Raw genomic sequence first — 14844 nt, 5'->3', positions numbered from 1 at the left:
GCTGAGCGAAGGAAGAGAGACGCTTTTGAACTCTGGTGCTGGAGGAAAATACTGAGAGTGCCTTGGACCTTGGCAAGAAGATCCAACCAGTCCATCCTCCAGGAAATAATGCCCAATGGCTGCTCACGGGAGGGAAGGATATTAGAGGCAAAGCTGAAGTATTTTGGCCACATCATGAGGAGACAGGAAAGCTTGGAGAAGATCACGATGCTGGGGAAAATGGAAGGAAAAAGGAAGAGAGGCCGACCAAGGGCGAGATGGATGGACGGTATCCTTGAAGGGACTGGCTTCACCTTGAAGGAACTGGGGGTGGCCACAGCCCACAGGGAGCTCTGGTCCAGGAAGTCACGAATAGTCGGAAGCAACTGAATGAATAAACAACAATACGAACCAGTTAAATGCAGATAACCTGGATTTTATATGGCAGTGTAGATGGGGCCTGAGGCTAAACTGACTACGGTACATACACCCACTAGATGTAGAATATATTTGAGCGTGTTCTATGCTGTTGTATTTATTTATTTGTTGTTGTTGTTGTTGTTGTTGTTGTTGTTGTTTTATTTTTTACCCGACCTCGAGCCATGAGGAGAGGCAGGTAAGAAATAAAGTTGTGACTATATGTATTTATACCCCGCTTTATCTCCCCAAAGCAGCTTAACATAACAACGTTAGTATACAATTTAAAATATACTAATTTTCTTTGCATCCCCCATACCTTACATGTAGTTTTATGTATTGATGTTTTAATTTTAAGAGGGAATGCAGGTTTGAAGCAGGGATTCTCAAGGGCAGAACCAAGGCTGGGACATATCCCATGAAGGGAAGTGACATCCTCTCCTTTTATCACCTGTTCATATGGTATGGAAACCCTCTTCCCTCAAGCACCCCACAGCACCCCACACCTGACAGTGTTATTTAGCTCTGACTGTATTAGATGGTGGCTTTGGGCGACGTTTACTTGTATATGTTATCTGTTGTAAACTACCTCATGGAAATGACTGTATCAATAAATACACAGCTTGTGTTTACTGCCTTTTACAATCTTACTATCAAGAAATATTGCTCTTCTAGTGATAAGCTCTTCTAGTGATAAGCACTAGTGAAAATCTAGTGATTTTCCCCACCTACTTGCTCCTCTCATGATTCAGAATGCGGTTTGAGCCTCGGACTACAAATCTGGAAAGCAGTGTTCGAATCCCACTTGGCCACAGACACCCACTGGGTGACCTGGGCCAGTCACACTCTCTCAGCCCAAAAAAGAAAGAAATCCCGTGACAGGGCCACTATAACCCTGAGGCAACTTCAGTGCACACAACAACAAAGGTTCCCAAAATGCTCTAAGCCTGTGATTCTCAACCTTCCTAATGCTGTGACCCCTTAATAGAGTTTCTCATGTTGTGGTGACCCCCAACCATAAAATTATTTTCATTACTACTTCCTAACTTGGCTACTGTTATGAATAGTAATGTAAATATCTGATGTGCAGGATGTATTTTCATTCACTGGACCAAATTCGGCACAAATTTGAATACTGGTGGGGTTGGGTGAGGAATTGATTTTGTCATTTGTGAGTTGTAGTTGCTGGGATTTATAGTTCACCTACAATCAAAGAGCATTCTGAACTCCACCAACGATGGAATTAAACCAAACTTGGCACACAGAACTCCCATGACCAACAGAAAATACTGTAAGGGTTTGGTGGGCATTGACCGTGGGTTTTGAGTCCCCTTCGGGGTGAGAAGGGCAGAATATAAATACTGTAAATAAATAAATAAATGCTCCCTCAAACTCAGACGGACCTTTGGTGTGATTTCTCTGATACTGCCTGAGATGATGACTCCGTGGGCCAGAAGACCCACAGAGGGGTCACGGCATTAGGAAGGTCCCGCCACCCTCGCAGTCACGGTTGGTGGGGACGAGAGAGAGGGCCTTCGCCGTCGTGGCCCCCCGGCTTTGGAACTCGCTCCCTAGAGAGATCAGGCAGGCCCCCATCCACCTCTCCTTCCGGAAGAGCTTAAAAACCTGGCTCTTCCAAAAAGCCTTTGACGTTTAATTGCTGTTGGATTAATCTATCTGCCCATTCCATGATAGCCCCACTCTTCATGTGTTGCCATTGTTTTACTGCATTTTATTGTCCATTTCATCTGTGAAATTATCTTCTCCATTTCGGCACATTCTGCACTTTGCCCGGGATTTATGATGGTCTCTAGTTTTTAACATTGTATGCTTCTTGCTGATTTTAATGATTGTTTTTACTGATGTTGATGTTTTATTGGGTTAATGCTCTTGCTTTGTATTGATGTTTGATTGTTGTATTGGGCAAGGCCCCATGTAAGCCGCCCCGGGTCCCTTCGGGGAGATGGGGCGGGGTATAAAAATAAAGTTATTATTATTATTATTAAGGTTGAGAACCACTGACATAATGGATGAAGAAGGTAAGGGTGATGTTCCCCATCCACGAAGGGGTTTCAAAGGATTAAAGCCATCCACATTTCCTTCTCCTTTGTAAGGACCTGGGATTGTGCCTGGTTGACCCTCAGAGTCTGGGGAAGTGGGGCTGGGGACTGCCACTCCCAGCAGGGAGCTCCCAGGGAGGGCTTTCTCCTCCCTTTCAGAGGCAGGAGGCCAGGGCTTTGTGGGCCTCCTGGGCAAATGTGGCCTTTCTGGGAGTTACAAAGAAACAGAGGAACTCCCTGCCACTGGAGGGCCCCTCCTGTTGCCATGGAGACCCCCCTCCCTCCCAGGCAGAGGGAGGCAGGGCAGGAGAGGCTTGGGGCGCAGGCGGCCCTTCTTCCCGGATGCCTTTTGTTTTGTGCGGGTTCCCAATGCGCCCCACTTTTCTCCTCTCCCTCCCTGGAATCCAGGAAAGACTTGGGACTCAAGACAGGTTTCCCTTTCCCTTTCCAGCCCCTTCTCCGCCTGAGACCGGGCTTCTGCCCAGCACCCGGTGACGACACGCAGTCCTCGTTTTCCTATTGGCGGAATCCTTCCCTTTCGGCCAATCCCGGCCCTCCTCCCCGGCAGTGCGCGCTGGACAGCGAAGGCGGAGGAGCCTTCCTTCCTCGCTCCGGAGTTTGGCCGAAAGAAGAAGAAGAAGAAGAAGAAGAAGAAGAAGAAGAAGAAGAAGAAGAAGAAGAAGAAGAAGAAGAAGAAGAAGAAGAAGAAGAAGAAGAAGAAGAAGAAGAAGAAGAAGAAGAAGAAGAAGAAGAAGAAGAAGAAGAAGAAGAAGAAGAAGAAGAAGAAGAAGAAAGAGAGAGAGAGAGAGAGAGAGAGAAAAGGGGAGAGAGAGAGAGAGGGAGGGATGGCTGTGTCCGGAGGCGCCCCCTCCCTCCTCCTCCTCCTCCTCCTCCTCCTCCTCCTGGGGGGTTCTGCCGGTGAGAAGATTGGGGGGAGGCTTCGGGAGGGGAGGGGTCATTTTCCTTCATAGGTTTCCCATTTCATGTCCCTGTGCCCCATATTCTTGTCTTCTTATGGCCCAAAGTAGGAGCCCCCGGTGGTGCAGTGGATTAAAGCCTTGTGACATGAAGGTTGGGTTGCTGACCTGGAGAGAGCACGGATGAGCTCCCTCTCTCAGCTCCAGCTCCATGCAGGGACATGAGAGAAGCCTTCCACAAGGATGGTAAAACATCAAAACATCCAAGCATCCCCCTGGGTAATGTCCTTGCAGATGGCCAATTCTCTCACACCAGAAGTGACTTGCAGTTTCTCTAGTCACTCCTGACACAAAAAAAATGGCACAAAGTGCGTCGTCTTGGGCATTGGAGTTATTATTATTTCGTGTTAAAAGCATTGCATAATTAATAAGTATAAAACTGATACAAATAGAGGGAACACAAGCATCTAAATAATTTTTGACCAAAAACAGGCAACAGCAACTGCATTATCTGTAGCTTCAAACAGTTCTTCCTCTGTGCAGGAGGCAGGGCATTGTGGGCAAGCATACAGATGCGGAGTTGTTTATTCTGCTCCGCAGTTGCACAAGGAGGAGGATTCTTCTAGTTAGTGACATCTTGTCAGGTTGTCTTTTGATCTGCCCACTCCTCTTCTGAGTCTGTTCAGGGACTTCCAAGTTGCCCATTCTTGGTTTGCCCCTAGAAGACGGAAGACCCTCATGGGGGACCATCCAGTTGGGATTTCCTAGTTTAGCTGCAATTGGTTGATGTAATTAAAACAGTTTACTCACAAAAACCTTGTGTAAAAGGGATCACACAGGTGCAGCTTAACTTCATTGGAAAGCATCCAAAAGGTATAATCCAAAGATAGATAGAGAAGGTAGATTTAGCTTGAGCATAGGCCTAACAAAAGATCAGGCCCCATGACGTGCAAGCGACATCTCGATAACTTCTGGAACTAAAGACAAAGAACCACAAAGGACTAAAGCACCTTCCACACAACTGAATAAAATCCCACATTATCTGCTTTGAACTGGGATATATGGCAGTGTGGACTCAGATAACCCAATTCAAAGCAGATATTGTGGGTTATTCTGCCTTGATATTCTAGGTTATACCCTGTTTCCCCTAAAATAAGACATCCTCAGAAAATAAGACCTAGTAGAGGTTTTGCTGAATTCCTAAATATAAGGCCTCCCCCGAAAGTAAGACCTAGCAAAGTTTTTGTTTGGAAGCATGCCCACCGAACAGAACACCAGAGCATGCAGGATCAGTAAATATACATACCATAGACTGTTGTACATGGAAATATTGGTAGTAGCAAGAAATTCTTGATAGGATTCACAGTTCGTCTGGTTATGCTGGTTTGTGATGACAACTACTGTATAGTAGTTCATTTTTTTTGTTCAACAATACATGTGAATTCTTCTTCATGGAAAAATAAGACATCCCCTGAAAATAAGACCTAGAACATCTTTGGGAGCAAAAATTAATATAAGACACTGTCTTATTTTCGGGGAAACACGGTATGGCTGTGTGGAAGGGCCCTATGTATAGACCGGGAAACAAAGGAAGGTCCCTTCTTTAACTTCAAGGAGAGATGGTCTACGTGACTGGCAACACGGCCACTGTCCTATGTGACTGGCTGCATGACCACCTTTCTAGAAGATGCTCCAAGACCCATGCAATGTCAATTGGGGGTATCATAAATTGGGCTGTACAGTTTTTCCCAGGTCTGAAACCTACTTGTTGTGCAATAAGCTGGGGTTCAATAACAGGACTTAATCAATTTAATAGCATCCTCTCGTATACTTTATATACATAGGAGAGAGATTGCTCGGTAGTTCCTGGCATTGGAGACGTCTTTACCAGGTTTTAAAATGGCTATGATCTTAGTTTTCCTCCATAATATGTTTGTGTGCCAAGCATTGATTGTAAAATTTCAAAAGCCAATTTTCAGTTTTGAACCCAAAGTGTTTGATTTACTCCATCATCATGTCATCTAGGCCAGGTGCTTTACCAGTTTTGCATCACGTAATAGCTTCTCTTTCAGGTTTAGGGGAGATGACAATTAGTGGGTTTCAAGTGCTGGTGCCGTGCTGATTTTCACCTTTATTGCAGTTGGTTATCCCATTCTGAATTAGCTGGTGTGCGATCTGGTCGGGTGTTATATTTGCATGTCCACAGAGGGTCACCATACAGCCATCTTTGGCTACTCTTGGACATATCAAGATTCTCAAGCAGCTCTATCCAGCAGTCTTTCTTAGCATTAGCTATGTCTGTAGATAATTTTTGACCTGCTGCTATAGTCCCATCGCTGTATGGATTCTCTTGAAATAGTCTGAGATATTCCTGCAGCTGGTTAAGCGATTCTTCATTTCTGCATTGGAGTAATATCTGTTTTCGTCCTCTTCTCCCTCCTTTCCAGGCTCCTCCTCCCACTCCTTGCGCTATGTCTACACTTCTGTCTCAGAGCCTGGGCAGCAGGAGCCCCAGTTTTTCTCTGTGGGCTACATGGACGAGCAGCAGTTTGTTTCCTATGATGCCAAAGCCAAGAGACGTGTTCCTACAGTTCCCTGGATAAGGAAGGTGGAGAAGAAACACCCTCGGTACTGGGAGTGGAACAGCCAGATTGCGTGGAAAGCTGAGCAAGTCTTTCGAGAGTTCCTGGCGACCCTGGCCAGATATTACAACCAGAGCGGAGGTGAGTGGAAGGAAAGGACAGGCACCTGCTCTCCTCATCCCAAATAATTCTCCCTCTCAGAAATAGGGGATAGAAAACAGAGGCTGATGAAATTAAGAAAAACCTTTTTACTCAGGCAGGTGTGTGTGTGTGTGTGTGTGTGTGTATGTATGTGTGTGTGTGTGTATGTGTGTGTGTGTGTGTGTGTGTGTGTGTGTATATATATATATATATATATATATATATATATATATATATATATATATAAGAGTGATGGCATCACGGCAGCGGACAAAACAACAAAAGTAAATACCCCACAACCTCGAAATTTGACAACACAACCCATCATCCATGCCTCCAGGTTGATACAACAAAAAGAAAAGAAAAATAAAGTCGTAATTAGAGAGAGAGGAATAATTGTTCTTATCCAATTGCTGCCAGTTAGAAGGCTAAGCTCCGCTCACTTGGTCTCCTAGCAACTCACTCAGCCCAGGGAACCTTTTACCTTAACTACCACCAATTCCTCAATACTTTATTTCCCACATCACCATACTTCGCCACAGCAACGCGTGGCCGGGCACAGCTAGTATATATATATATATATACACACTAGCTTTCCCCGGCCACGCGTTGCTGTGGCTTATGGGAATCCGTTGTTGGCCAGGTGGAATAGCAGTGAATAGCCTTACAGTCGCAAAGCCTGACCGTTTTCTGGAGTAGCTGGAGCTTTTTGTTGTATGAACGTAGAGGCATGGATGAGGGGTTGCGCTGCCAAGTTTAGTGTTTCTGGGATGTGTAGTTTTGTTGTTTTGTCCTAGGCCGAAATTTCATTACCCTTTTATACCGTGTTTCCCCGAAAATAAGACAGTGTCTTATACTATTTTTTTCTCTTGAAGATGTGCTAGGTCTTATTTTCAGGGGATGTCTTATTTTCCATGAAGAAGAATGCACATTTATTGTTGAACAAAAAAAATGAACATTTATTTTATACTGTACAGTAGCTGTCATCACAAACAAGCATAACCACAAAAACTGTGAATCCTATCAAGAATTTGTTACTACCATTATTTCTATGTACAACAATCTATGGTACATACATTTACTGATCCTGCATTCTCTGGTGTTCTGTTTGGCAGGCATGTTTCCAAATACAAACTTTACTAGGTCTTACTTTTGGGGGAGGCCTTATATTTAGCAATCCAGCAAAACCTCTACTAGGTCTTATTTTCTGAGGATGTCTTATTTTCGGGGAAACAGGGTATATATAGATTGGCCATTTCCAATTTTTGTACACACAGACAAGGGGAAAGGTGTAAAAGTCGGGTAAGAAAGAAAAGGGGAAAAAGAGAGGTTTTGGAGTTATTTATTATTTATTTATTTATTTTTACAGTATTTATATCCCGCCCTTCTCACCCAATAGGGGACTCAGGGCAGCTTACAATAAAACACATACATAAAATTGTACAATACATTGTGAATCAATTAAAAAGTTATTAAATTACATCAGACATTCATAAAAACACTTATAAATTATTATTAAGTTATTGTTAGTAAATTAAATCCTTACTGATATCTAATAATATCAAACAGGCTCATCTCTGGTTAATATTTGGATGGGGAACCGCCAAGGAATCCCCTGTGCTATAGGCTCTGTTTCATACGAAGGAACTGGCAAAATCCCCTCTGAGGATTCTTTCCCCAAGAAAACCCTGGGAAATCCATGTCTCCATGTCAAGAGGAGACTGGATATTTCTCTCTCACACACAGAGAAATAAATATACCAAGAGCTCCAAGGGCTCCAGCCTTAGTTGAGGGCATGGAAGAATCAGAACAAGGATACCCTAAAAAAGGATGGGGACCTATGAAGGCATTTTCTCAGAGCCTGAAATTGCCACCTTGTTCCTTAGCTTCCTGGCACACATCCCCTGTCTCTCTTGGCACAAAATGCTGTGGTTTTTTGGGGTGTGTGTATAGAGAGGGGTGGGAACTGGGTCCCCTTTCTCTAAGTGTGATGCTAATAGAAGAATAGCAACCAATAGTGATTGTCAGGATCTTCCTCTTCTGCAGGGGAGGATCGTGAGGGAATGGCCTCTTTGAAATGGGAGGGTGGTCGTCTCCATGGGATTTTAAAGGAGCCCCCCCACCCAAAGCATTGGGGGTCTAAGAGAGTCAGATGAAGAAGGAGAGAGAGAGGAGGAGGAAGGGAGAAAAGGGGATTCATTGCCCCAGGAGATGAATGTTAATACTAGATTAATGCTGAGTCTGAGGAAAATAAATATTGCTGACTCCTGTGGGTCTCTTTCAGGGACTCATACCTGGCAGTCAATGTACGGCTGTGAACTGAGGAGAGACGGGAGCAAAGGAGAGTATTGGCAGTACGCCTATGACGGGAGGGACTACATCAGCTTTGACAAGGAGACCCTCACCTGGACGGCAGCCGATGTCCCAGCCCAGAACACCAAGAGGAAGTGGGAGGCTGAACCTGCCATTGCCGAGCGCAACAAGGCCTACCTGGAGGAAGAATGCATTCAGTGGCTGCATGAATTTGTGGACTACGGGAAGGAGACGCTGCTGAGGACAGGTTAAGAGCATGGGGTGGGGGTAGGAATGGAGGACTACAGTGTCTTCCTATCTTTCTCATCCCTCTCTCCCCACATTTTCATTTTTTAATAGTAGGAAAACATACTCTGGAGAGGGATATCCTAAGGTGCAAATGCAGATTGGATTTTCTCCATGTTTTCCTATTTGGCACCAAAACCATCCAAACAAATAACCTCCACCCCCCTTTCAGCTTCCAGGCTGAGATAGTACTGTCCACTCTCTATGGCTCCCTCTTTCCCCTTCATGGGCAAATCCTGCTAGAAAATGAAACTGAAACAGCCCATCCATGTGTCAAAAGGAGGAAGAGGAAAGAGAACAAGGAAGCACCTGATTTAAGGCTGGTTTTTAGTATGCGTTTTCATGGATAGAAACCGACTACTTCATATGCAGTACAGAGTGATATGAAAGTCTCCGGTTATCAAGCATATTTATACAGTTGTGGGAATGCTTTAATATCACTCTGAACGGCACCTGAAGAAATAGATTTGACACCATGAAAGCTTATACAGTAGAGTCCCGTTTATCTGACCTCCATTTATCCGATGTTCTGGATTATCCGATGCAGGAGGCTCAGCTGTTTGTCCAGCACAGCAGGCCTTTCGCGTCAGCGGGTGCGGCCTCCACCGGCCACGTCTCGTCCCTCCCAGCAAGCGTGGAGAGGCCCACTGCATGTTGCTGCCTAGAAAAACTTCTCTAGGCAGCAACATGCAGCTGGCTTCTCCACTCACCAGAAGGAGCGAGAGACCCACTCCATGTTGCTGCCTAGGGAAATCTCTTTGGGCAGCAACGCTAGGCGCTCTCTCGCTCGGCGCGCTCGCCAGGCGCTCGCCGAGAGGTGCACCGCACATTGCTGCCTAGAGAAACTTCTCTAGGCAGCAACATGCAGTGGGTTTCTCTGCTCACCAGGTGCTTGCCAGGAGAGGCAAGAGGCCCATTGCATGTTGCAAGGCAGCTGGCTTCTCCCTGTGCTGGGCACTTGCCGGGAGTGGCGCAGATCTTTCCCATCAGGCACAGCGCCCAGCCTACATCGATTACATCCTACCCCTCCTGGCAAGCGCCTGGTGCATGGAGAGGCCCAATGTGCATTGCATCAGTCTCAGAGGGAAAAGAGTATGGCAAGTTTTTTTTTTTACAGTAATTACTATTTAACATTACCATTTATTGAACTGCCTTTACTGTTGATTTGTTGTAAAACATGATGTTTTGATGCTAAATTTGTAAAATCATAACAAAATTTGACATTTAATAGACATTTCCCTAACCCCTCCTTATTATCCAACATATTCGCTTATCCAACGTTCTGCCAGCCCATTTATGTTGGATAAGCGAGACACATAGTACATAGTAAAACAGCACAGTACAAAATATTCATATTAAAACAATTACTACCATTTGAAATGTAAAATGGCATTTGTTAGGTGTATTACTTATTGCACATTGGCACAAAACAGATTTTTTTGCAGTTCATTAGAAGAGGTAGATAATTTCTAATACCCAACTTTATGATAATCCTGCCATCTCAAAAATGATATAGAACATGGATGTGTTGATTACAACTGTAAAAACAACCTAAAAAGTGAGTAACTGGCCATACGGTAAATCCATAAAAGAAAATGGGTTCCCTGGAACTACAAAGACAAGTATCCACTGTTATACAGAAATTGTTTCAGATGTCATTAAACCTATATTTTGTTAAATGCATCAACATGAATACAAATACAAAAAAACATTGCTATACAATAAAACAAAGGACTGTTACATTCACAGTAAAAAGAACATTTTTCTCTCGAAAGATGAATTGACTCCTCTTCTCATAAACAATAATTGTTCTTTACAGTAAATCCACACATCCCAGGACTTGCTCTTTTGTGCAGAAGAGAGAATAAATACATCCAAAGTGCCAGGGCAGTCCAGAAAAGGGGGCTTCATGAGTAGCCATGTTTCCCTTTTAAACATATTTGTTTCCTGAAAGTTTTTTAGATTGAATATGTCTGAGCATGTACAGAGTGCTATTTCCTTTCAGGTGGAATCAGCTTTGTATTGTAAGGACTTGGTACCCCTGGGCATGTGCAGACAGTGCTATTGTCCAAAATAAATCTAGTAGAAAATAGCAATGCATTAGATACTTATTTTCCGGTCAGTGATTCTTTTGTTGTCTCTTCTTCAGGTAGATCTTTAATGGGTATAACATATATACAGTGAAAGAAAAGAGTAAGGAGCGGTCAGGAGGGCAGATATAGGACTATCTAAGATCAATCTTGAGTTATGCTCAGTGACTGATTCTGGGTTGGAGGACATTGAGCCTCTTCAGATGGGAACATTTGATTGCATTTGCTCCAAGATGCCCTCCTGAGAGACCCGAGAACTATGAGTTACATGCCATGATTTGGTTTTATCAAAGCATCTGAAGGTGATAGAGAATCCCCTTCTTCATAAGGGCTAGAGTTTTTTTTAATCTTTCCTGAAACCAGAGCATTCACCTATCTGGAAATTGGTCAAGTCCTGTGCTTATTCTGGTGTCATCTTTGCAGAGGTGCCCGAAGTGAAGGTGACACGCAAGGAGGACTATGATGGCATGGAGACCTTGATCTGCCGGGTGGGGGGCTTCTACCCCAAGGAGATTGACATCACCTGGACAAAGGATGGGGAGGTCTGGATGCAGGATGTCTTCCATGGCCTGGTGTCCCCCAACTCGGATGGGACTTACTACACCTGGCGGAGCGTCACAGTGGACCCCAAGGAGAGGGAACACTACAAATGCCACGTGGAGCACGATGGGCTTCTGAAACTTGTGGACGTGGCCTGGGAGGAGCCTGGTGAGTCAGAAGAGGGTTCTGGGAGGGGCAAAAGGGCAACCCTCCAGGCACTATCTGTAGCGCAATGGGATCTGCAACCTCATTGTTTTTAATTCGATGTTTTAATACCTCGTTGTGTTTTTTTCGGTTGCTGTGTATATATTATTATTGTTCTTTGATGTTTCATATTTTGTTTTATCATTGTTTTGTATCTGATTTTGCTGTAAGCTGCCCCGAGTCCCCTTCGGGGGAGATGGAGGCGGGATATAAATAAGCTCATTATTATTATTATTATTATTATTATTATTATTATTATTATTATTATTTATCTGTCATTGGACCTTAGTTATATACTATTCAACACCAATGTTAACCTCTCTGCAAGTGCCTTGTGGGCCAGAATAGCTATGCTCTTTCTGCTTGTAATTCTGAGTGGCTGTAATGATAAATTTGTAAATGTTTAATTGCAAATCTGACAACAAAACACAACAACTAAACTTTATTATTTTTTATTCTTGAAGCAATTTGCAAATCCTTACTTCCCCTCCTGCAAACCCTTGACAGATGCTCATGGAAGCTGGGCTGTTCATGGCATGTACAGAAACACACTTGTCTTAGCCTTCATCTTCATGAACTCCCGCGTTCTTTGACTATCTACAACCTGCTCCACAAAGGGTTTGCTTTGCTGATTTCCTCTTAATTCTTTTGTTCTTTTCCATTTCACCTTCAGCCTCCAACTTGGGGCTCATCATCGGGTGTGTCGTGGGGGTTCTCCTCCTGATATCTGTGATGGCTGGGATTGCTGTATATTTCAGTGAGTGAATTCTTCATGAATTTTTTTGTGGGCGGAGGCAATCTATGGTTTTGGGAAAGATTTTTTTCCCTGTTGGGGATCCTATTCTTCTTGAGGAGAAGGTTCAGCTTAACCAACAACTTTGGAGGCCTCTCAACCTCTCTTTCTCAGCCACATCATGAGGTTGAGGTTGAGTCCCGTCTGTTGCCTAGGGACACTTTTCCATCTCTGCTAGAGATTCTGGGAGGCAACTGTCCCTGTGGGTTGCTAGGACAGAATGGGAGAAACTCTGTGGAAGGAAGAGTTTGAGAAGGGTGTGTGGTCTCCTTCATCAGAGAATGAGATTGTAATGTCATCTGAAGGTCAGCTTTAACTCCCTGATTCTGTCTCTGCAGGAAATAGTCAAGATGGATACAGAGCAGCTGCAGGTGAGTGTTGCCTCACCCTTACATGTTTACCTCATAACCTCTGAGGATGCCTGCCATAGATGTGGGTGAAACATCAGAAGAGAATACTTCTGGAACATGACCATAGTGCCTGGAAAACACACAACAACCCTGTGATCCCGGCCATGAAAGCCTTCGAGAACACACTAAACATTCCTATTACTTAACAAATATGTGTATGTGAAATGTGATGAACAGGACAGAGAAGCATTGCTGAAGTTAAGAAAGACACTCCAAACTTTCTGGAGAGCCCTTCCTTCTTCCAAACTGGATCCAGAAACATGTTTTTCTTTTCCTTGCTTTGTGTTTTCTTATTTATTTATTTATTTATTTATTTACAGCATTTATATTCCGCCCTTCTCACCCCGAAGGGGACTCAGGGCAGATCATATTACACATATAGGCAAACATGCAATGCCTTTTAACATAGAACAAAGACAAACAAACATAGGCTCCGAGCCATGGCTCGAACTCATGACCTCCTGGTCAGAGTGATTCATTGCAGTTAATTGCACTGGCTTGCTCTCCCGCCTGCACCACAGCCCGGGCCTTCTTACAATTTCATTGTATTTTTTCCCCCTCAGCATGAGTGACAGGTCCACCATGGAGGAGAAGAGGGGAAGAGTGACATCCCTCTCAGCACTTGAGGATTTCTCCACTGATCTTCACGGCCTTGTCACCTCTCCAACTGTCAAGAATATTTTTCATTGGAAAGAGCTGGGCTTGAAATGATCTTTTTGTAGGAATATTGCATTTTGGGATACGTTTTGCAGCTGAAAGGATGAGACAAGTGTGGATTTAAATGGTTATTTTAAGTGTATTTTAATGTTTTTACAACACTAGTATTTAATTGTTTTTTTAACTTTTGTACTGCACTTTTAAAACTTGAATAAAGTGTGAAAAAGATCTTGGAGTCTTTGTGGACAACATGTTTAACATGAGCCAACAATGTCACGTGGTAGCTAAAAAAAAACCAATGGGATTGTGGCCTGCATAAATAGGAGTCTAGTCTAGATCCAGGAAAGTCATGCTCACCCTCTATTCTGCCTTGGTCAGACCACACCTGGAATCACACTATGCCCAATTCTGGGCACCGCAACTCAAGGGAGATGATTGACTCTGAGCTGGAAAGTGTCCAGAGGAGGGAGTCTCAAATGATCCAGGGTCTGGAGAACAAGCCCTATGAGGAGTGGCCTAAAGAGCTGGGCATGTATAGCCTGCAGAAGAGAATAAATATGTGAGGGGAAGTCATAGGGAGGAGGGAGCAAGCTTGCTTTCTGCTGCCCTGGAGACTAGGATGTGGAACAATGGCTTCAAATTACAGGAAAGGAGATTCCACCTGAACATCAGGAAGAACTTCCTCACTGTGAGAGCTGTTCACCAGTGGAACTCTCTGCCCCGTACTGTGGTGGAGGTACTTTCTTTCTTTTAAGCAGAGGATAGATGGCCTTCTGTTGGGGATGCTTTGAGGGTGATTTTCCTACTTCTTGGCAGGGAGTTCGACTGGATGGCCCACAAGGTCTCTTCCAATTCTACAATTCTATGAGGGAGTGGAGAGGAGGCAGAATAGAGGAGCAAAGCCTTAACAGAAAGACAGATTGACATCAACATCTAAATAGAGGCTGAGGCTGAATCTACACTACCATATAATCCAGATTGTCAACACAGATAGTCCAAATTATCTGATTTCAACTGGATTGTATGAGTCTACGCTGCCATTTGAATCAGTTTAAAGCAGATAATCTGGATTTTCTATGGCAGTGTAGAAGGAGCCTGAGGCTAAACTGACTTACCACATACACAGACTTTGGGTTTGATGTTCTGTGTTGTTGTTTTTGTTGTTGTTGCTGTTGTTATTATTATTATATTGTATTATATATTATAATACTAGCTTGGGGATCCGGTGGTGCCTGGGTCATTTGAGAAAGGCATTGTTTGTCTGTGTTCCAAGTTTAGTCTAGGTCCAGGGTCAGCGGGGTTCAGTGGGTGCGGGTGAACTACAACTCCCATATGCAAATCCCATCATCCATGGTCCATCCCCCTCCAAAAAGTGCCAGGATGTAGAGTGGTTCATGAGTGCTCTGTGTGCCACATCTGATTTTATTCAGTCATTGCTGTGGATCACAGTGGTCTT

The 14844-nt window shown here is 44.0% G+C and overlaps 1 protein-coding gene across 1 annotated transcript; it reads left to right on the top strand.

Moving 5' to 3' along the window:
• The first annotated feature begins 5831 nt into the window (after window positions 1-5831).
• LOC107982489 (major histocompatibility complex class I-related gene protein-like) lies at window positions 5832-13616 on the top strand. Its single transcript, XM_062969451.1, has 6 exons — window positions 5832-6096; window positions 8381-8656; window positions 11208-11492; window positions 12202-12285; window positions 12660-12692; window positions 13295-13616. The coding sequence occupies exons 1-6, from the start codon at window positions 5907-5909 to the stop codon at window positions 13297-13299; spliced, it is 873 nt and encodes a 290-aa protein (XP_062825521.1). The 5' UTR covers window positions 5832-5906; the 3' UTR covers window positions 13300-13616.
• Window positions 13617-14844: the final 1228 nt, after the last annotated feature.

Source organism: Anolis carolinensis, chromosome 2 (assembly GCF_035594765.1).
Source record: "Anolis carolinensis isolate JA03-04 chromosome 2, rAnoCar3.1.pri, whole genome shotgun sequence".
Lineage (NCBI taxonomy): Eukaryota > Metazoa > Chordata > Lepidosauria > Squamata > Dactyloidae > Anolis > Anolis carolinensis.
The sequence above is the reverse complement of the archived record's forward strand: the minus strand, read 5'-3'. Positions and strand labels throughout refer to the sequence as shown.